Below are 22,997 nucleotides of genomic sequence, written 5' to 3'. Positions count from 1 at the left end.
GGACAGTGGGCTAAGTGGCCAGGGGCTGGAGCTAAGCTGGACAGCGCCTGGGACCTGCACTCACCCACGGGGCACAGGTGGGACTCCGCCGGTAACAAAGAACGTGCGGGACACGTGCCCCAGGCCCCGTGCTCAGCACTTCTCGTTCATCATGACGGCTGCCCTCCCGGGTCCGCTTGCCTCCATTAGTTACGGTGCCAGGCCCGGCCGAGCCCCAGTATGTGGCTCTTCCTGTCCCTCGTGCCCAACCCTGTGGTCCATAGACACAGACAGGACCACCTGGAGCCTGTGACACATCTTTTACACACCGCAGGGCACACATACTCAGGTGGCCTGGGCGACGGAGGCACAGGTGGGAGAGTTGCAAGCTCTGACGGGTGGAGGTAGATGACTCACCTTGTCCCCCAGAAGGGACCTCCCCCTGGAGGCTGGCGGCCCAGGTTCACGGGAGCCTCTCTCCGTCCCGCTGCAAGTGGCTGCTGGGAGGGGTCTCGTGGGGCTCTCACAGGGCCACCTCCAGCTCTGCGGGAGATCGTGGACAGGTGGTGGTACCTCGTGGAGCCTCAGATTGCCTGGCACGTGGGGCTCTGTGGGCATTAAATAGGATGGCATACAGAAAGCACCTGGCCAAGGGCCGGTCCTCAGGAGCAGCTCGATAAACTGCAGCTGTCAGCCCAGCGAAAGCCCCGGGCTCATGGCACTGACACATCTTTCACGCCTAAAACACCTCTCCGTGTGGGAGACTCGTCCACACCGGAAGGGCCCTACTCTAGAACACTGCTCTCCCGCCCCCACTTCCGGCCAGGGAATGGCACAGGCCGCTGCTCAGTCTGGGGTTACGGGGAAGTTCTAACCTTGTTTGCAAGGCCACACGGCTCATGCGCCGCTGTGCACACGGCTGATCCCTGTCCAGCATTAGCTGCTCGGGCATTTAGGCTCCAGAAACTCTCGAACATACCTGTATTCCCACCTGAGCACACCTGTGCCCGTGTACATCTTACTGTATTATATGCGTGGACAGGCCCCTTAGCCTGTGATTGGGCGTGATTTTCTTCGATTGACCGCTGTTATTTTCTTTGTTCTTGTGAATAACCGGGTTGCGGGATCCTCATTTCTCCACTCTTGGGGTTCGGAAACCTACCAACCTTTCCAATACCCCCACGAGCGTTTGCTGTCTGAACAAGGCCCAGGCCCAGGATCTTGGCTTCTCAAGGGCTAGTGCCTGATTTCATTCATCTCTGGGTCCAACCCCTAACCCACTGCTTGACCAAGAAGAGGTTACCTGATAAAAATCCATCAGATGAATATATTTCACTCAATTTGGAGTGAAACATAAGAAACTTAGGGCCCATGCCATGCCCCAGTTTCCTTCCCTATGAAGTGAGGATGCTTCTGCCCCCCTACAAAGGCATGAGGAGCAAAGAAGGGAAACGTGTGAGTGCTCCTCACCCAGCACATAGGAAAGAGACTGGGATCTTAATTTAGGCCTCCCCAGAATAAGGCCTCAGGCTCACCTATTTCCTTCAAGGGTTGTTCGTCCACTCGAGAATCTCCAACAAGCACTGGCATGTGCCTCTCCACCATGTCAGACTGGCCTGACATAAAAGCTGAGATGCTTCTTAGGAAGTGTGTGTTTCTGGGTATCAAAGAAGATGTATTTGTGTGCGCACGTGTCAGGTTTCCACAGGATATTTTTGCAAAACCACATAGCATAGAGATTGTTTTATGTACAAAGATAAGAAAGGCTGACCCATAAGCTAATTGAATCATGCAAATAACTACTTAGCCACGGGAGAGATTCCTACAGACAGGCTGAGAGCCCACATGAGGGAGGACAGCTTTGGAGGGCAATCTATTTTATAAAGTTTACTCTCACGGTATAACCACCTCAAGATTAATGGGAATGGTGGCCCTAGACCTTGTTTTGCCTGGCTCTACCAACCGAAATAGTAAAAGTTGTATTTATCATAGACAATTTGCTGCAACTGATTAACATTAATCTGATTTCCTGAGTCAATTTCCTTGAGATATAGTAAACAGGCCAACTACCTGCTATCCACTTCTTCTATTGTAAAGATTTAGGTATTCGCGACAGAGGCGTATGTAAACATATGGGACTCCTAGCTGTTTTAATAAAACAAAAACAACATATCTCTCCCTAAGCCCTGAAACGAAGTGAAGGTGACAAGACTGGTTATTCTTTCAATAAATGACAAAAGGGTCTTTCCATCTAACAAGTGCCAGAGGCATCATCAGGTCAGGAGAGTGTGAGCTCCTGGGGCAGAGAGACCCGGGTTCAAAGTGTGGCCCCTTGTTGTCCCAGCTCTGTGACCTTGTGGCATTCGCTTAACTTTTATGAGCTTTACTTTCCTAACCTCTGCCAGCGGGGTAATACCTTCCTTGTGGCGTTCTTAGAACACAGGGATCAAGGGCGCCTGGGTGGCTCAGTCGTTAAGCGTCTGCCTTCGGCTCAGGTCATGATCCCAGGGTCCTGGGATCGAGTCCCACATCGGGCTCCCTGCTCGGCAGGAAGCCTGCTTCTCCCTCTCCCACTCCCCCTGCTTGTGTTCCTGCTCTCACTATCTCTCTCTCTGTCAAATAAATAAATAAAATCTTAAAAAAAAAAAAAAAAGAACACAGGGATCAAGGGAGGACATGGAACAACGGTCCAGGAGCTGGCCAGGATCGTGCACAGAGAGAGCAGTCCATCGGTAGGGACTCCTCCTCCATCCCCTGCTTCCCCGTCATTTCCAAGTTCCTCTGTGACGGTCCCACCTTGACACGCCCCGGCCCGCTTCCGGGCAGGCTTTCCTGCGTTGCCTGCCCTGGCGGGTTCCCGTGGTGGCGGAGTTAAGACATTGCAACATTTAATCATGAAAGCAAAAAGTTTATTCATGTTTGAAACTACATAGAGCTACCACGAGGAAGACTTTTTCAATCCAGGGTGTAATCCAGTTAGAAAGGAACACGAAACATTTTAATACATTAGAATCACCACCACAAATTATTTTCATGACTCAATCAGTTTCAGAATCGCATACAATACAAAAAGAGAGGAAGGAGAGGGGGCCCCAGCGCACAGGGTGAAATATACAGTACCGAATACTGGACTCTGAATGCATCACAATCGGCGCCGCTTTTTTTTCTTTTTTTCTTTTTTGCATGGATTAGTAACAAGATGAAGAACATTCAAAATGCTTTCTCAGTATTTACAACAGTTCTACTGATCCTGTGTTCATTGAAGACCCAATGTTTCCACTCTCGGTTTTTTAGAAGTTGCAAATGCAACCCTGATTTTTTTTTTTTTCTTTTAAAAGATTACAATGTACATTACATTTTATGAAGGGAAACAAAGAGTTAATTACAAGATGCAAAAAGGTAAGAAAGAGACAAACTACAGCGTGAGTATTGTTCAGAGGTAGTAAGTGAGCACTCTAAGCTACAGAACATGTTGAAATTCTATTGGTTTGTATGAGTTCGCATGAGGTAATAAAGCTGTGTTTTGATTGGTGAGATGTATAAATACTCTTTTGCTACACTATATACAACACTCCAGAGAGCAGGGCCCTTGTGGATGCCCAGAGGACGTAGCAAACCTTGACAAGCCCGTGCAGCACCCAGCGCACACTGTACAACCCCAGATGGATCTCGTGTTCACCTCTATCAGCAGCAAGTATTCTTCATCTCTCAGAACAATCTGGATCCATAATTTAATTACCGAGCAGACTCTGGACTCAGAGAGAAAAGATGCTACCAGTCTCTGATCTAATTATAACACAAGAGATCGAAACACAAACGTGACCAGGAAGATTCTTTAACAAACCATGGTTAACTGAGATAGCCAAACAGCTCCTTTATTCCAACCCCATTAGCGATATGAAAGAAAGACAATCAAAGTCTGCGATGGAAATATGCAAGAAATTCAGTTTAGGTGAGGTGAATCTTTGCATCTGCTTTAACGATTGAGGTTTAGCATACATTGTACTTTTTACCCTTAAGGCCAAGTAATTGGCAACTGTGAGACCATTAATGTAAAATATTGATAATAAATTATGATAAAATAGCTACAGGACTGTCAACAATGTTAAATCTTGGCCTAATTGGATAAAGTGCTTTTTTAACATTGTGTGTTTTTAAGTATAAATACAAATGATTATGATTCCTTAAAAAACTGATTTACCAAGTTCTCTAATAAGACAAGGTTTTACAGTAAAGCTGTAGATGGTGGGCTACAAAAACGCTTTCCTTTTCCTCCTATTGCTCTGAATGCACTTATCAAGGCATGTCAGCTCAAGGAAAAGTGTTGCCAGAGATTAGTTAGAGGTATCAGAGTGCACGCTTCCTGGGCCTTCTGTAGGCGAAGTCACAGAAGATGGAGTTGTTGCATCCTGCCAGCCTCCATTAGCCTGAAAGGAGAAATACAGTTCAACGGGTGCACGTCTCCATATTAATTCTACTCCCCAATTTAAAATACCCAGCTGACAACATGAGAGCAAAGCTACATTAGCAAAATGTATTTTCTAAACCCACTTTGGCAGGAGTTTGAAGCATGTGTTAAAGTGGGATTAAATGCATGTAAAACAAATCCATCCCACCAAGTAAAGTCTTGGCAATAAATCAGCTCGCTGAAGGAGGCCTTCAGCGAGCCTCAAGCTGGCACGCGGCTCGGCCTTTGATTTGCTGTAAAAATAAAGTGACTCAGAAAGAAATCTTTTAAGAAGGGAGCAGTGGAGAAGCTCAATGTGATGCCTCAGCCAGACCTTGGGCTCCACGAAGTATAAACTTCAGCCCGGCTTAATCCTTGTTTCCATAGAGAAGAGGCTGCCCACCCTCTATCCACACACCCCTGGCAGCCTGCTACTGTAACCCTTGGAAAATGAAGGCCAGAATTTCCCTCCAAATAGCATCTTGTGGAATGAAAATGCATGAACTGTGGAGGGGCACACTATTCAAATCTGTATTCCAATTATCTCTAACTGGAGCTCCTATTTGGGATGTTGCTACCGCTCTTCACATGCCGCTGGCCCTTCCTGCCTCAGACCTGCCTCGGCAGTAACAGTGCTCAGAAACAAATTCGCCTTATGTCTTGGCCCATAGAGGCAATTGCTGAAATCAATGTCTGATCAGATTTCTGCTGTGGCAGACAGCTTGTCGCTACATATTTTTATGTCAGTCAAGAAGAGGGAGGTGCTGGGCTTGTGAGTTGGGGAACACTGAGTGGAAGTGACGGGGCGGGCCTTTCTGGAGAGGAGGCGAGGGGGAGCTGGCTGACACCCAGTGCTTGCGGCTCAGACCAGCCTCCTGCTGTGCTGTCCCCACACCAGTGTCGGGGTGGGGCGCGAGGTCCCCCTGCCTCCTTCACCTCCGTCCGCGACTTCTTTTGTGACTCCATCTAACATGTCTTCTCGGAGGCCTGTGCCCCTAGGGCCGTGGGAACTCCGCCTCGAGTCCCAGCCCGGATACGGCTATTGGGTGAGCTTTGTGCTTGGTGGGCTTGTCCCTTCCTCCCACGGCCACTGTTCTTGGAGAGTGCCGTCTTCTCTTGTGATTGACTGCTCCATGCTGCCCTGACGGCACCTTTCCTCCCTCGAGGACCAAGAGAAAGGGAGGGGAGGGGGGGCCAAACGACCCGGCAGAGATGACCAGAGCCAAGGGAAAAGGATTTTCCAGGCTTGAGGTGTATCAGATTCCGGCTAGGAGAAAGATAATGCCATGGCGATGCATTCCCAAAGCCTCGGCTGTGCAGGCTGGATGGTGATATGCTCACGTGTGCTGGTGAGGCTCTAAGGCATCCTCCTCTCTATCTAAACGGTAAGCTGTTTTTACCCCTCAGGTATGAAAATCTACTTAGAAAAAGAAAAACTCTTACACAGATACAAGTCTAAAGATATTCCATCTGAAGTAAACATCATTCCTCTTTTATCCAAATTTATAAACAACAAATGTACAATATTTTTACCCAGCGTGGCAGCTGGAAGAGAGGCTGTCAGCAAGCATTCTTTTTTTCGAAATAAATTAATCCTTCCTCTGGTGGTTTGAGATTATGCACTGTATTATACAACAGCGCCTTATCAAGCCTCATCAGTGAAGATGGAATTCATGTCTGTAAAATGCTGCAGGCAATCACAGTTTCATATTTTATCATGTTGATAAGGATATCGCACATTCTCTGAAGCATTTCAAAACACTTAAATGAAAAAGGAGAAATGCAACTAAAAGGCTTTTTATATGGTTTGTTGTGGATTATTATGAGTTATTTATAAACCCAAAAAGAAAGATTTGACATTTCAAATGTAAAAGATTTGAGTATTTAATGGTCCTTTCTTCCCTTTACAATTGAATATCCTCAATCACTTTTTCAATCATTAATACTCTCACAGCAAGCCAAGGCCCTAAAATGGGAGAATTTTGTCCACTTTCCTCCTGACTCCACCACCATGCTTTGGGCAGTTCGTTTCCTCCCTAAGTCTGGAATCCCAGATCCTGTCCACCACTGCCCTCCCCACCTCCACCCTGATGACCTGACCCCTCCCCCCCCACCCCCCGCCCAGCTCCCTTTCCAGACCTGTGCGTTCTGCCATTTTCCATCCATGTCAGTGTGGGGTAAAAGTAAAGTTTTGGTGAATTGGTTACACAAGCTAAAATGATTTCCTCCATGATTAAAAAGAAAATTGAGAGGCCACTGAAAGTGCTGAACATGTTTTGCATCCCACATAGACAATGCAGCCAGATTGCTCTTAGGAACAGAATTCTTTGTTTAGTTTGGCCTGTTGATCTGTCTGGGGCCCTCCAAGGTTGTCCCCTTCACTTGGGCTGTGTTTGGGAATGTTTCCTGCTGCTTGATTCTAAGATAAATGACCTGCTTTGCACCATCTCCCTGGAACACAGCACAACCGGTAGGAGATGGCATCTTAAACGGCTGGTGTTTGAGTCCTTGTTATCGACAGAATGCCAGCCACGCTGGGCATCTGTGAGGACTTCTAAGGGCGTCTGGGTAACATTAAGTGTTTAGGTTCATAAAATGAAAGTGCAGTAAAAATGCTGCCTTCCCCACCTGGCAACAAGCTGAGAAGTCAAGTCAAATGGCCATTCATTTATTAGTCCCTGTTTACCTGATGCTGTTCCTACAGCTCTTTGAATCTGGTTCCCCAGGGTACTCACATTTAAATTATGTGGACTGTACAGTGAGTTTCCTCCAAGGCCATCACTGTAGCCTCCCGTCTGATTGATAACATGACGGAGGGTATCCACCTAGAAGTGAGACGAAACAAAATTCATCATCCCAAATCTATTAAAACATCATCATTTACAAAAGGAAACAATTTGAATTATGTGTGCCACGAGGGTTTAGCATCTTCAATGAGAGACAAATTTATCAATCAAATGTGACTGGGAGAATTTCAACAATTCTTTGCATATTTAAACTCACACATCTTTGTTTTTCATGCCAGCCCAACAATAACATCTTCATGGCAATGCAAACTTTCCATCTACATCAACAAAATGTGTGTGGCTGTGGGTGAAAACTACTTATAAATATGTATACTGGATCGATCTCTCTCTCTCTCACACACACACACACACACACACACATACACCTAAACACATAAACACAAGTAGTTGCTCTCAATTAAGAGGATGAGAAAATATAATTTAAGAACTCAGGTTTGTTTTTTTTTTTATTCTGACTTTTAAAATTTCATAAATGATATGGTAATATGTTTTTAAACCATGCATACATTGGCACACACAATTTGTTGTTGTTGCTGTTGTTATAAAAGTAAGATGCACCCAACCCTCTCCATGAGCTCAAGCCAGAGCCGAATGCATTCACAAAGTTTATCAGGTTTGAATCATCAAAAGTCACTGTTCACTTGACTCCTCATTAAATTAAATGGTGGGGCAGATGGGTCACATTTGGAAGCACCCAGCACAGGTTCTGCATGGATGTGCAGACCACTTCCATGGGGTAAGAGTATGGAGTTTTGAGCCCAAACCCTACCCTGCCAGAAAGGCCCCGGTTGGGGCATTTCTCCTACCTGTGATTGCACATTGGCTCCGACTTGGGACCCTTGGTAAGAATCCCCATTCAGACTCTGCATGTTCATGAACATGTCCCCAGAATTTGGGAGGTTAAAAGAACCAGAAGAACCTGGAAAGGAAAGAGTTAAGTAGCTGAATAACAGAGAGCTACACACATAATCCTCAAAGACCTAGAGGCAGGGAGAGGAGAAAAGGTGCAGAAGGGAAAGGTCGTGTACAACATAAAGCATTTCCAGATCTAAGAAGATGGAGAGTAACGCCAAAGAGGTAGGTCCTGTGATTCATTTTGCAGCTAGGAAAGTCCTACCAATGGGGAAGCCCAAATAAGAAACAAAGAGGAGATCAAAGTAAACAGAAAAACACCCAGCAGCTGGCCTGGAGCCACCCCCTTGTTTGCATTTCTCTCTAGGACTTGGTCATTAAATGAGCTCTTCACTGTCATTAACTGCCATGGTGGACAACTATGCGGAGAATAAACATTTTTCTGAAGCTCTTTCTTAGCCGTACCTTCTACCTAACTTTCGTCGGTTCATGTTTCATTAAAAAGAACAGGGAGTGAGGGGTCCGGGGCAAGGGAGGTGATGGGGGAGAGCTGGGGGGGGGCGGGGGGAGAAAGACAACAAAACAAAGAAACAAAAATCCCTCACTTTCTGAACTTCTAAAGATATATGTAAAAGGTCTCCTTAGAAAAGTGCCTTGAATTGCTTCCTGAGTCCATCTGCCTGGACTAGCTGCACATCGTTCACGGTTACTCAAGTTCCCTGTCATTTTAGAGGTTTAGTTTCTAACTCCATCACAAATGTCACATAAAATGTGGCCCAAATGTACCACAATATTGCAGATAGTGCATCCATGTCTTAGGTACCACACCCCTCACGGCTAACCACCTACCAAGTCAGCACAGGTACTACAGAAATGCCAAGAAGGACAGCAGACTGGAGTCTGCAGCTGTATTAGGTAGAAAGCACTAAGCACTGCTGTACCCCAGCATTCTAGCTTCATTACGCACAGCAACAGGTCACCTTCCCACTTCTGCTATTTCCTTCATTCTCTGACAGACCACTATGGACCTTAAAATGATAGATGGAACAATATAGTTAAAATAATTATTAGCGATAGTGCTTGGCATAATTGCTGAATTAACAACCACTATGAAGTGTAAATAAAGGCTCCAGAATCTACCAGTAGCGAGTAGCACTCATTATGAACAGTGGGTTTACGGACTCTGGCCACCCAGGCCCTGGAATAAGCCCTCGTTTTAATATAAATCTTCCTTTATAACTCCACTGGGTCCTCAGTCTGGCTCCTGTGTCCTGGCCTGTGGGACCGGGTTTTGTGGCACAAGGCTGCCTGAGCCAGGCAGGGGGCGAGCGGCCAGTACGCACCAGAATTTGGCGTGGTGGGCGAATTGGTCTGGTTGTTCTGCACCGCTGCGGCTACTGCGTGCGCGGCTGTCACGGCTGTCTTTGCGGCATAGAGGTTGGCTTCTTCCTGAAACTTGCCGATATTCTTCTTGTACCTGATTCGTTTGTTGCCAAACCAGTTGGATACCTACAAATCACAGGGACATGAATGAAGGGGAAGAGAGGTCAAAGGGGGAAAAAGAGTCAACCTTCCAATAATAACCGTGGGACACCAAGGGGACACCTTGGGAGACACTCAGTTCTTAGCTCGCAATCACATCCTGCGGATCACGCATCATGGTTTTCGAGGTTCGCTTTTGCTTCTTGCAAACCTTGGCACCCAGAATAACACCACTACTAGCAGTTAGTCACAGTAACACTAAAAAGGACGGGAGCACTGTTCATAAAATGTATATATTGGTTGGTATATACCAATTGGTGCATAGGTGATCAGTCCCTCTAAAAGTAGCTGAAAGACTAAAGGGAACATTTGTTAAGTTAGATAAATAATAAATTTTTGTGAAGGAATGACTTCTTCTTTTTGGGTCTGGAACGATTTTGGCAGTTGGACAGTAGAATCATGTTTGGTCTGCTGAAAAGAGTAACATCAATTAATAATGGATGAACGATCCCTTTGTCCTCTGTCTTAGAAGGTTCTGTGCGTCTGCCAAGATGGCTGCTCACGCCCTGCCAGTTACCACACGAGAAGGTCACAACTTGAAATTCAAGGAATTCCAACAAGGCCAAATGCAAATATAGGGGAGCAGCTCTGATTTCATCAGGTGGAATATACTTAGGTCTTTCACACACTACTTATGATGTCAGCCTGTGCAAATGGAAGAGATTTCTAAAGAGGAACTTGGCAACAGGAAGAGTTCATCACATTTCACTGACAGCAAAACTTCAGCCCAAGACTCATTGCTCACAGTTACATGACGTGTTCAGGCACCTGAAGCTAAGCTATATAAAGAAACGAAAACCCACACAGCAGGTTATAAAAAGGTACCCACCTGCTATATAAAAGGCTCTGACCTCCCTTTTGTTAAAGTAACAGTTTAAAAATTCTCTTCAATAATTTCTTAATAATCTGTCAAAGGGGCACGTTGCTGTGGTATCAGGCTGGGTGGGTCACTGTTTTATTCTGAACAGCTATTCAGAGGCCCGGAGGAACAATAAGGAGTCGCATGAGCCCTCCAACCCAATTTACACCAGTGGGCACGCTTATTGACCTTCTCTGCCAAGAGTTTAATTGCTTTGGAAATAGAACTCTCCTTCTTCAACTTATGGCACTCATCCTTCCAGAAGCCAGAGAACCCTGGCAAAGAAGCCACGTGAGGAAGACAATGTTGGCCTTGCCGCTGCCCACATGCTGTCTCATCCTGGCGAGTCACCGTATGCACACGTATACACACGCAGGCACACTCACTAGGATCCATGCGGCAACCATGAGCATAGATTCATCAGACAGAAACAAGCCAAAACTCATCAGGAAGTAAATATGCTAGAGATCAGGACTTCCTAGCTGTTTCTGTTCCACTATTATTCCCCCACCCCACCCATTACGGACTGTATATATCACTTCCTTTCTTCACATCAAATAGTAGTGGTTATAATAACTGCCACTCAATGACTATCTCCTGTGTGTCAAGCATTACGCAAAGCCCTTTGCGTACCTTTTCTCATTTAATCTTAATCTCAAGGGCCAGGTGGCTGACTGAGGTGGTTATACAGGCGTAACACCTGTCCCAAATCCAATGGCCTTTTCTCTTTCCTTCTTCGATGTTTCAGCAGTGTCTGATATGCCAGGGTGTGTGTGTGTGTGTGTTCTCCAAAACTCAGCTCTTGGCCCTCTTCTCTCCTCTCCTTGAGCAATCTTCTCCATACTAATGATTTCAGTCATTGTCTCTGTGTGGATGGCTCCCAGATTTCCATCTCTAGCCCTAACTTCTATGAATTTTGGTTCTTGATTTTAAAGATATTAACATATAAATGTTTTGCCACAGCCTCCAACTCAATAGGTCTAAAATGGCATTCATGTGTCCTCTACACCTGCACCTCCTTCTGTTTTCTCTTTGTGTTCATAGCATCTCCACCTCTAGAGACGTGGTACTTCCTACCTTACAAAGTCCCTGATTCCACCATTGGATGATTCCAATGGATATTCAGTTCGATCTGGTTCCCTCTCACTTCTAATCATTGGCCTTAGTTCCAACACCTAGATGGTGATAATATTAGGTTCTCAAACAGCCCTGAGGGACTGAACCCTACTAGGCCACTGGCCTTCTTTGCCTTCCCTTCTTTGAACCCCATATGCTTCGGGCAAGAGCACATGAGCATCGAGTAGGATGTGGCAGTGGGAGGAAGAGCCAGGGGAGTGTACAGGTGAGGAGGCAGTGAAGACTGGAACCAGGCAAAGCAGTAGTTATGGAGAGGGCAGCTATCACGGGGGAGGCATTGGCAGAATTTGCCACGGACCAGCTACACAGGTCGGGGGAGAGGGAGAAGCCAGAGATGATGCTGATGTGGGACCCAGGCCTCCAAGAACATGGAGACAGATGCTCTGGGAGGGATTTCTACACCAGGAGAAGTCAGCCTCGGTGACTGTTAGGATCCATTCCCACACCAAAATTACAGGACTCTAAAAACAAAAGTTCTGACTCAAGACTGAAAAAGGACCATAAAGGTATCCTTTCTGATTATGCTGGTTAAAGTAAGTTCTCTCAGACCCTACCTCATGTTTCACAAGCACATTCTGAGCTCAGGAGACAGATCCAGAGAGCTGGTTCTCAAAAAGCTCCCTCAAATTACATCACTCTAGTTTGTCTGAATAAGACTGGCAGGCCTTTGAAAGAGTTAAATATTGAATATATCTACGGTGCAAAGGGAGATATTCCTGGTTGAGAGGGAATTTGGCATTTCTTAAAGTATAATTAATGAAAATTCCCCAACTCTGAATTTAGCAACAAAGGCCCATCTTCGAATTCTCCTCTTCTAAACAATTCTCTGTTGGATTCCGTACTTTGTAGTTAATATTACTTTGACGATCAGAGAAGCTATAATACATTAATGAAACCTAGCCTGGAAAATCAGATTACAGCTTTATTAACAGTTTCATAATTGAGGAATCTCTGTACCACTGAAGGGCCTCATTTCTAGACATGCAAGAATCCTGTGTTTATGCATACCCCTGGACCAATCAAACAACAGTCATCACTAATAAAGGTTTATTTAATTCTCACAGTAAAATTTTAATATCACCAGCAGCCTGGGGAAGCTTTAGCAAGTGGATTTGCTTGACATCAGATCGTTTCTGTTCTGCTAGTCCCAATACTTCTTAATCTTTAATATCAAGGCAATTAAAATTAATGGCCACTCATCCGAAGCTACTGTGGACAGTGTTTCCGTGACACCAATTGTTTGATGGGATTACCTAGAGGTTAAACTAACAAGCAAGGTTTAATTGGAAGCAATGAAAGAAGCAGTGATCATACGTTATGTTTAACCTGCATAAGCACATCTAAATGAATATCTAAAAATGTTAAACTATTTCTCAAATTAAAATATGCACGTCACATTCTGAGATCACAGATTTGGGCATTGCAGCAATCAGCTATTAAGACCACGCCACAGCAGCTAAGATCGGTGTAATTAATGTATGAATCGACACCCAAGTTCAGGAATTTCTGTCACCTTTTAAAAACAGATGGGGACAATTAGTTGCAAGCGAATCTCCACCCTCACCCTGTACGAATCACCAAAAGCTACGGATCACACGCGTCCCTCCTACACGGTTCTCACCGTGGAGCCAGGCCATAGGCATGGGACAGTAAGCAGAGCTGAGCCTGCTCCGTCTCTGAACTGGAATGGTCTGTGTTGGTCCCAGAATAGAAACACAGGCAAGAAATTGGTGGAGAGAAAGGGAATACATTGTCCTGTGCTTCTCTTTTGAGCCACATATCAAAGATTCATGACTCTGGACTGTGCAGAAGGTGAAGGGCCAGGCAAGATTTTAAGACCAGTTAACAATGAGAAAAAGAGAGAATAAAAATACAAGTACACTCCTCCTTCTACTCATGGTCACTGCTATCAGCTCCCAGACTGTGAGCCTTTGGCCACTGGGAAAATGAGTAGTGAACATTCTGCAGGCTGCTGATTTTCTGGGGCCCTTCTGCAAGGCCAAGAAGTGGCCAGAAAAGCTTCTGGTCTCACCCGTTTACTAGAGCCAGGCACTTTCCTAACTCAATCCAGCAGCAGACTGCCAATTGCTTTTAAAAAGTCAAATGTTTTTATATGTGGAATCTAAAAAAAGACAAACTCATCGAATTGTTGGGTATGTTAATGATTTGGCCCATGGTAATTATCTGATGACTATTACCTATTACTATCACCCATGTTATATCAACCAAGGAACAAGAGATCCAGACTATGCAAGTTGCCCAAAATCGGACAGCAAAGTGTGATAGATCCAGGTTTCAACACCAGGTTTCAACATCCAGTTTTTCCATTTTTATAACAATTGGGATGTTTACTGAGTATCTGTTATGGTCAATACTGTACTATGTGCCATGAGGAGATAAAAGAATAAACATGTACCTCTACCTGCCTAGAATTTGCAATCTGATTATACAACAATGCTAGACACTCAAAACAATTCACAAAAATCGCAGAACGGTGGTGATCACACACCCAGATGCACAGTACAGATTCTACGTGTGGCAGGGATCTGGAGGAAGAGGAGTGCCAGCAGGTCTGGGAAGTCAGAGGAGACTTCTGAGGGAAGGTGGAGTCTTAATGGGACTCAGCTTCAATTCAGCTCAACAGTATTTTTATTGAGACTGCATACTTCAGAAGCACAAACCTCTAGAAGCTCTGTTGACATGAACAAGCCAAAACCGTCAGCTGCTACCTCCCTCTTCCTGCTCTGTCACTTAACTCCCTTTTCCCCTCTCAATCTCTAAACCCCTCTGTTGTAGTGAGAGAGGAAGGAGAAACCATTCTAAAGGAAAAGAGGAACGGAGATCCAAGGAGTGTTTCTGAAAGATGGGACTTCGGAGTGGAGGACTAACAAGAGAGGGCCATTCCCACAGGGGAGAATGAGGGCAGAGCAAGGGGCAGGGTTAGGCATGGGTACCAGGGGGTGTGTGTGTGTAAAGGCACCCGAAGGAGTAGCAGGCTCTGGGCTCTGGCTACAGACCAGGACCAGGACAAGGGAGAGCGTTCTAGGAAAGGGAAAGCCTAAAGAGGCACCCTGCAGGCCACCTCACACCGCCCTTCTGCAAGGCCTCACTAAGTGGAAGAGAAGTGGAGGGAAGATGAAGGCTGAGCCTGAGATTTCTAGAAAGTGCAGTGGGGAATGGGTTCAGGTGAGGACACCTGAGGCCAGGCGAGGCAGCCTTCCCAGCCAGGTACCTGTCCTGTGTCAGTGGGTGGCACACTTTTTGCTGGAATACTCCCTAAAGAAATTTTGAATAATCAGGTACCCACTCACACATATTTTGTCCTTTGCACATTTTTGAAGTTGGCATCAACTTTTTTTCATTATAAGTTTATACAGTTGTAAACAATGTTATTTCAGTATGTCATAAATGTTGACATTTTAAAATAAAACTGTAACACTATTCTTTAAAATGTATCCAACCAAATTTAAACAGCAAAGCAATGATACCCACTATCCATTTTAAAAAATACATAAACTTGCTTTTCCTTAACAATCAAAAATTTGCATTCCCTTTTGTTCTTAGAAGTGTATTTCCATTACATTTCCCTTCCATATTCTCCTAATACAAAATACTTTTATGCTCTACAAAAAAAAAACATGGAAATTGAAAATTTAAACCGTTTTTATTTCCTGTAATTATAAGGCTCTACATGTTTAATATATCTTTCTGGATTGAGCTATCATTACAATTAGTCTAAAATTGATCAAAGCAATACAAAGACTTATTCCGATAAATAAAAGTACTTGTTTTGACCATCAAAAGTAAAGTGTTGTGTTTTTTTTTTAAATCACACATGCATTTCTTTCTTTCTTTTTTTTTTTTTTAAGATTTTATTTATTTATTTGACAGAGAGAGACACAGTGAGAGAAGGAACACAAGCAGGGGGAGTGGGAGAGGGAGAAGCAGGCTTCCTGCTGAGCAGGGAGCCCAATGCGGGGCTCGATCCCAGGACCCTGGGATCATGACCTGAGCTGAAGGCAGATACTTAACGACTGAGCCACCCAAGTGCCCCCCACACACGCACTTCTTAATGAGGGGTGCAGGGTTATAAAGTGCTAATTGAAGGCAATTCCTTGGTGGGGACCAGAGAGGGTCTCACACTTTGGGCAATGGGCCATCATATAGGGTGGGAGATTTCCTTTCATAAAGTGGAAAAATGGCAAGTGATAAAGTGGAGGAGGGAAAAAAACCCACACAATGCTTCCACCACAGCAGCTTTCTGAGGCTCATGGATTTTAAGAAAGAGTATATACATATATAAGGAAAGTTGGCCAGTGAAAATCTTAGAACCACCATGTCCTAGTAACCTCTGGAAGATCTTCAGCTACTTTGTGGACCTAGTTCCAGACTGCTGCCTCAAGTGAAGAGGCTAACTCTGGTTTCATTTTAGCTTTTTTGTGTGAGTACAATGCGGGAGCCCCTCTGATGGGGTGTGCCTATTAAAGACCTCTGGCTATAAAAAAGGGGCTTATTCGAAATAAGTCAATCAGAGAAAGACAAGTATCATATGATCTCACTGATATGAGGAATTTGAGAAACAAGACAGAGGATCATAGGGGAAGGGAGGGAAAAATGAAACAAGACGAAACCAGAGAGGGAGAGAAACCATAAGAGACTCTTAATCTCAGGAAACAAACTGAGGGTTGCTGGAGTGGTAGGGGGTGGGAGGGATGGGGTGGCTGGGTGATGGACATTGGGGAGGGTATGTACTATGGTGAGCGCTGTGAATTGTGTAAGACTGATGAGTCACAGACCTGTACCCCTGAAACAAATAATACATTATATGTTAATAAGAAACAAATAAAAAAAAATTTTAAAAAATGGGGCTTATTCAGGCAACCACTTCTATGTGTCACCATGACCTTTTGGAGCTAGACAAAAATGAATTTGTCAGCTTCAGGAAATCAAAAACATTCTGATTAAAGAAGGAAACCTAAGGCGATACAGTTTCCTTAATATTTAGCATAATCTTTCTGGAGAGTAAGCCAACAAATATGCACAGATCCTTTGAATCAGCATTACTAAGAAGTTACCTTGAGGAAATAGAGATATATGTGCAAAGAGATTCACTACAGTCCTACTTATACTAGAAAAAAAAAAAGTAGATTTATAACACATCTGTATAATGGGATATGATCATTAATTAAAAATCATGTTGAGGAAGAATATTTATTGACATGGGGAAATATTCACAATATATTATAAAGAGGAGCAAAGGGCATTTTTTTCTTTCATACAGAATGAGATTTTGGGGGGTAAAAATATCCATATGTGCGCAAATGCACACACATACACACACACATATACACAGGAAAGAAGTATTAGGATGCACATACCAGTCAAATGTGATTATCTTTTAGAGTGGATTTATAGGTAATTTCTATGTGTTTTTCTGTATGTTTTCAAATATTATCCAAATTGATTTCAGATAAGCAGGTATTGGGTTTTGTTTTTTTTTTTTAATTAGAAAAATGTACTTTACAAAGAAAAAAGGAACCAATCTGCCTCTTAAAAATATCGGTTAGAAGTCATTTAACAATCTCTAAGAGTGTACCAGGCCCTGGGCTGACCCACACAACCACAGGAATCAACAGTCCCATTCCTGTATTCTATCAGGAGGATGAGCTTGGCAGGTCCGAAAATTCTTGAAATAATTAAAATCAGATGCTTTGTAAGTCTCAAGCCATTAAAATTTCCCAGACTGCTTTGAAAACTCCATGTTCAAATTATAAAGCTAAACCATCTACAATGTCTCTACAGTCACTGCAAGCCAGTTTATTAATTAGTTAGCATTAATTGTATCTTATATTTCACATTCTATCTCTACATTTATCATTTTAACAACAATGTTAAATAAAAGAGAAAAATTATTACGTAAAGACTTAATCTTCAAGAAGCAGAAGTGCAGAACTTCAGAGTCCATCCTTAGTTTTGCTTCCTTGCATAAGGTACATTAGGGAGAGAATCAGCATTTGTTTGGAAAAGAAGCAGCTACACTAAGACATCATTACTGAGATTAGGAAACTGAAAATTTATGAAGCACAAATCTTAGAAAAATTTGCCATTGTGTTTCCCCTGTTTACTTGTGATGCATACTTTATGTACTGTGCCTAATTAAATGCAACAGATTATGAAATGTGGAAATGCCAAGTCGTGTATAATGGAACATGTAGCATACATGGTACACAATTTTACCTCTAATAAACAGTTTTTCCCTAATCAATGTTTTCATCCCCATTATGTGATTCAATTTGAAATGAGGGATGGAAGCCAGATACTGTTCAATTTTTAAAGTTAATGGTGTTAATAAGCTAAATCTCATTCCACTCCTCTCCTTCCCAAGGGTACACCTTCAGTCAAGTTTATATAAGGACAGAAAGGCTGGACTCACCGTAGAAAACCGTATGTGTGCATTCCCTTGAGAACCCGGAGGGCAGCGGGAGCGAGGGCCTGACAGCCAGACAGACCTGTGTGTGAATCCCAGCTCTGTGATTTCCTAGCTATGCTACCTCCATCCTGCCATCTAAGGTTTTCCTTTCCTGGTCTGCAAGATGGGATAACCACACCTACTCCTAAGGGGACCGTCATGAAAATTAAATGAGAAAATGTGTTAAAATGCCCAGGACTGTGCCTGGGATGTACGAGGCACCCCCCCAAAATGTTACCTTTCCCTTTTCTTAAACAAGCCCCAACAAACCCTCTGCCGGCTTTGCTTGCTTCCTGTAGTCACTAAGGTCAGGGTGCCCTTCTCCCAGGAGTGCTGGATTCTGGGAGAGCCAGTCCATGCCTCCAGTGCTGGGGGGTTGGAGGGGAACTGGCAATAGGGAAGAGGCAGCAGTGAGAGAAGGGAGAAGGGGGTGCCCCCCTGCATAACACAGCATAATAAACTTCCTACTAGAGGTGGGTAACACCCAGACTGACAGCTACTGTCTGCCACACACCTCTGGGCCAAGGTCACGCACAAAGAGCTGACAGCACTTCCTGAGCCTCCTTGTCCCTCCTCACTCCTGTCCCAACATAACCACATGCAAGACAATGCACTGGACCTAGAATTTGTAGGAAACCTGGGTTTGGTTCCTCTTTGTACCTATATTAGTAACAGCAGCCATTATGGAGAACTCATTGTTACATGCAATATCTCATTTAGCCCCCTCAAAGACCCAGTTTACAGACTTAAAAACTGAGGTAAGAAAGTTTATGTAACGTGCCTGAGGTCACCCAATCTTTCTTGTCCTTTTTCCACTATGCCTTATCTACTAAGACCTGTCTTTTCTTAGTACTCTGCAGAAATTGTTCATACAATTTTATTTCTTTTCCATTGTATTAAGTGGCTAGGGCTACAAGAGTAATATTGTGCTTTGTGAGTGCAAAGTATTCTGGCTCCTTTAGGGTTAAAATGTGGCCTAGCCCACAAATCTGAACCATTATTTTTTCTTTTTAGAAAGTAATTTCCAAATTCCTAACAACTGACTTGAAAACCAACTTTTGAAACACAACCCACTTCTAATGGGAGAAGTGGACAAACAGAAATTCAGTTTCCATAGTATTTGAAATAATTTAAAACAGAGTCACTTGTCAAGTACTGTATTTTTTTTTCTTATTTGAAGCTGTGAAAAATTTTATTGCCATAATGTACTGACACCCTTATAGTTTGGCTTTGCCCTTTCTACTCTATGCATGATAGACTGATAACTGCTCATGACATTCACAAAGAGGCTCATCTGCAAAAGTATATAAAACGTCAGCCTCGCGGCCACAGTACACAAAGAACAAATAACACCGTTCATCTCCCTAAAACACGTGCTTCGGGGTGGTTCTAAATTACCACAGATGATGTTTTCAGCTAAAGATTTTCTTCTTGGGTGCCTGGTTGGCTCAGTCGTTAAGCGTCTGCCTTCAGCTCAGGTCATGATCCCAGGGCCCTAGGATCGAGCCCCGCATCGGGCTCCCTGCTCTGCGGGAAGCCTGCTTCTCCCTCTCCCACTCCCCCTGCTTGTGTTCCCTCTCTCGCTGTGTCTCTCTCTGTCAAACAAATAAATAAAATCTTTAAAAAAAAAAAAAAGATTTTCTTCTTTAAAATTACTTCTCTCATTAAAAAAAAAAGTGTTAGGTGTGCAGCTGAATAGATTCCATGGAAAGACTGGCAGATTTTTTCTTTTTTAAGATTTTATTTATTTATTTGACAGAGAGAGAAACAGTGAGAGAAGGAACACAAGCAGGGGGAGTGGGACAGGGAGAAGCAGGCTCTCCGTCGAGCAGGGAGCCCGATGTGGGGCTCGATCCCAGGACCCTGGGATCATGACCTGAGCCGAAGGCAGATGCTTAACGACTGAGCCACCCAGGCGCCCCAGCCCGGCAGATTTTGAAACACTGATATCATAACTGTGGAGTGCCTCCCACCAGCTGCACGGAAAGGTGGAGCCATCTCCCAGGCAACACATCATTGGCATCCCCAAATTAAGACTCAAGAACACTTTTTAAACAACAGTGAACTAGATATTTTGTCCAGGTAAGTTTCATGTAACAGAAAACATCAAAATGTATTCAGTGTCCTATGTGAAGAAGCCCTATAGCCAAGCCTTTTATTTCATGGAATCCCTAATTTATTCAACCACCACTCCTGACTAAATACACACCCTAGTTCTCTTTGCTTTTTAAAAATCCAGAAGATTTCATTGAATTTATTTAAAATGGTAATACCTATCCTCAAAAACCTTTCAACATACATAATTATTTCTCACTGAAAATGAATCACATGCATTTTTAGAATAAAGAATACACCGAGGGTAGGTCTATTCAGAGGCTAAGAATTTAGACACAACCCCACTCGCCACTCACCCACAACCACGGCGCCTCTCCGGCTCTCTCCGTTATGGAGCCTGTGAAAAACTAGGGGCTGGAGGCTGCTAGCACACTAGTTTGCCAAAGGCCAGAGCCTCTTTCCCCCTTCTTCTGGAACCTTGACGAGGCTTTGTAGGCACCACATATCCAGCAAGAAAACTCTGATGAATGGGTGACAAATTAGCATTTATCGAGCACTCATGATATACCAGGCCCTATACTGGACATTCTACATATATGATCTCAGTTAGCCCTCAAACTCTGAAGAGATTATCACCATCCTAATTTTACAGGTTGAAAAAAATCACTTCAGGTTAAATAATTTGCTCAAGGTCACAGTGCAACTTAGTGGTGGAGTGGCCTGAGTGACTTCTCTCCACCTTCCTATACTGAATGTACAGTCAGCGGGAGTTAAAAGTGCCAATTTTTCAAAAAAACTGATATGAAAAGATAGTACCACTTCTCAAATAGAACGTAAGTAACAAAACTTAGTTTTGGTAAAGAATCTGATGTACCTGTAGGGCAATGGTCTAAATATCTAATTTTAGAAACTCAAGAAGAAGAAAAGGTGGGGTGCCTGGGTGGCTCAGTCGTTAAGCGTCTGCCTTCCGCTCAGGTCATGATCCCAGGGTCCTGGGATTGAGCCCCGCATTGGGCTCTCTGCTCCGCAGGAAGCCTGCTTCTCCTTCTCTCACTCCCCCTGCTTGTGTTCCCTCTCTCACATTCTCTCTCTCTGTCAAATAAATAAAATAAAATCTTTAAAAAATAAAAATATAAGAAAAATAAAAAAAAATAAAAAAGAAGAAGAAAAGGAAATAAATTACATTACTCCAAAACTTCTCTCCCTTGATCTTTGATCCAGTCACCTGACAAGATCCCAATGGGGGTGACCCAATTAGGTCTTTTACCCCCTTCTACTCTTGAGCCCCATCACAGACCCTTTGAATTAGAACTTTCAGGAACAGGGCCCAGGAATCTGTATTCCAACAAACTCTCCTGATCATTCTTCTTATGTGCGCTAAAGTTTTAGAAGAAAGCACCATTCTATGTCCTTACTGATTGCATGTGTGTGTGTGTGTGTGTATGGGGGGGGGGATCAATGTGCAAAAATCTACAGTGATTGTGGATTTATCTGTTTTTCTTGAAATTTTGTAAGTTTTGCTTTATGTTTTTTGAGCTGCTGCTCAAATTGGTACATACAAATACAGGGCTGCTGTGTCATTATTATTTAGTGCCTCTCTTCATCTCTAGTAAAACTTTTTGCCTTGATGTATTCTTTATCTGATATTAACAAAGAAACACCAATCTTCTTTTGGTTATTGTTTACATGTTATATTTTTTCCCATTCTGTTATTTTCATTCTATGTCCTTATGTTTTAGATGTGTCTCTTAAAGAACCCATAATTAGGTTTCATATTTATGTCTTACCTGATAATATTTGCCTATTAGAGTAGTCAATACATTTATACTTAATGGAATTACTGGTATATTTGGGTATAAACCTACCATTTTACTAAGTGCTTCCTATTTGTCCCACTTACAATGCTTTCCCCTCCCCCTTTCTTGCCTTCTTTTAGACTGCTTATTTTAAAAAATTATTCCTTCTTTTTAAACAATTTTTTCCTTCTTTATTAGTTTGCAAGTTATGTATTCTTTTAGCATTCCTTAGTGACTACCCTAGAGATTACACATTCATGACTATCAAAGTCTGTTACTTTTACATTAACTGGTATTTTTACTACCTTTTGCAGCAAACACAAGAGTATTAGAACACTTACCCTCCCCTCATAACGTATGAGGCATTATTGTTGTATATTTTAATTCTATACATATTATAAACCAATAGGACATTATTATTATTATTTTAAACAATCAATATTCATTTATATTCACACACACATTTACCCTTTGCTTTCCACCCTTCCTGCATCTCCCACCCTCTACTTGGTATCTTTTTTACTTCTGCATGAAGACTATTTTTTATACGTCCTTTTGTGAGAAAATGATACAAATTCTCTCAATTTTTTACTTTATTTCAACCCCACTATCAAAGGGTGCTTTTGGCAGATACAGAATTATAGGTTGACATTTAATTTAGTTCATCTCTTAAAGATATCATTCTACTTGGTTATTTTGGTTTTATTCTCTTAAGAAATCAGTTGTTAGTCTAATTGCTGTTTCTTTGAAGGCAATCTTATTTTCCCCTCTGGCTGCTTTTGTTTCAACCTCGTTCAGTGTGGATTCCTATATACTCATTCTGTTTGGGGACTGTAGTTTTTCATGAATCTAGGGCTTGGAATCTTCCATCAGTTTTGGAAAGTTATCAGCCTTTACATTTTAAATACTGCTTCTGACCCACTCTTACATTTGCTTCTGCAGCTCCAATTACATTTATGTTAGACTTCTTACTGTATCCTCAATGTCCCTATTTTTCTGATTTTCTATTCTACTGTCTCTCCATTCTTTAGTATGGTTATTTTCTTGTGATCCA

At 43.2% G+C, this 22,997-nt stretch overlaps 1 protein-coding gene across 3 annotated transcripts in view; it reads right to left on the bottom strand.

The window, feature by feature from the left end:
• Window positions 1–2,866: 2,866 nt before the first annotated feature.
• PBX3 (PBX homeobox 3) overlaps window positions 2,867–22,997 on the bottom strand; it is a 160,256-nt gene continuing 140,125 nt past the window's right edge. For 2 of the 3 annotated variants that reach the window (XM_081803582.1, XM_081803583.1), the window contains exons 6-9: window positions 9,429–9,594; window positions 8,040–8,152; window positions 7,162–7,251; window positions 2,867–4,406 (exon numbers count right to left, since the gene is read on the bottom strand). In XM_081803582.1, the coding sequence (XP_081659708.1) occupies window positions 4,314–4,406; window positions 7,162–7,251; window positions 8,040–8,152; window positions 9,429–9,594 (462 nt within the window). In that variant the 3' untranslated portion in view covers window positions 2,867–4,313. The remainder of the gene's footprint in view (window positions 4,407–7,161; window positions 7,252–8,039; window positions 8,153–9,428; window positions 9,595–22,997) is intronic. The other variant, XM_081803584.1, reaches the window with a different exon arrangement.

The sequence above is a fragment of the Leptonychotes weddellii genome, chromosome 14, assembly GCF_054177405.1.
Source record: "Leptonychotes weddellii isolate Sample4059 chromosome 14, ASM5417740v2, whole genome shotgun sequence".
Taxonomy (NCBI): domain Eukaryota; kingdom Metazoa; phylum Chordata; class Mammalia; order Carnivora; family Phocidae; genus Leptonychotes; species Leptonychotes weddellii.
This window is presented reverse-complemented; position numbering and strand designations above follow the sequence as displayed.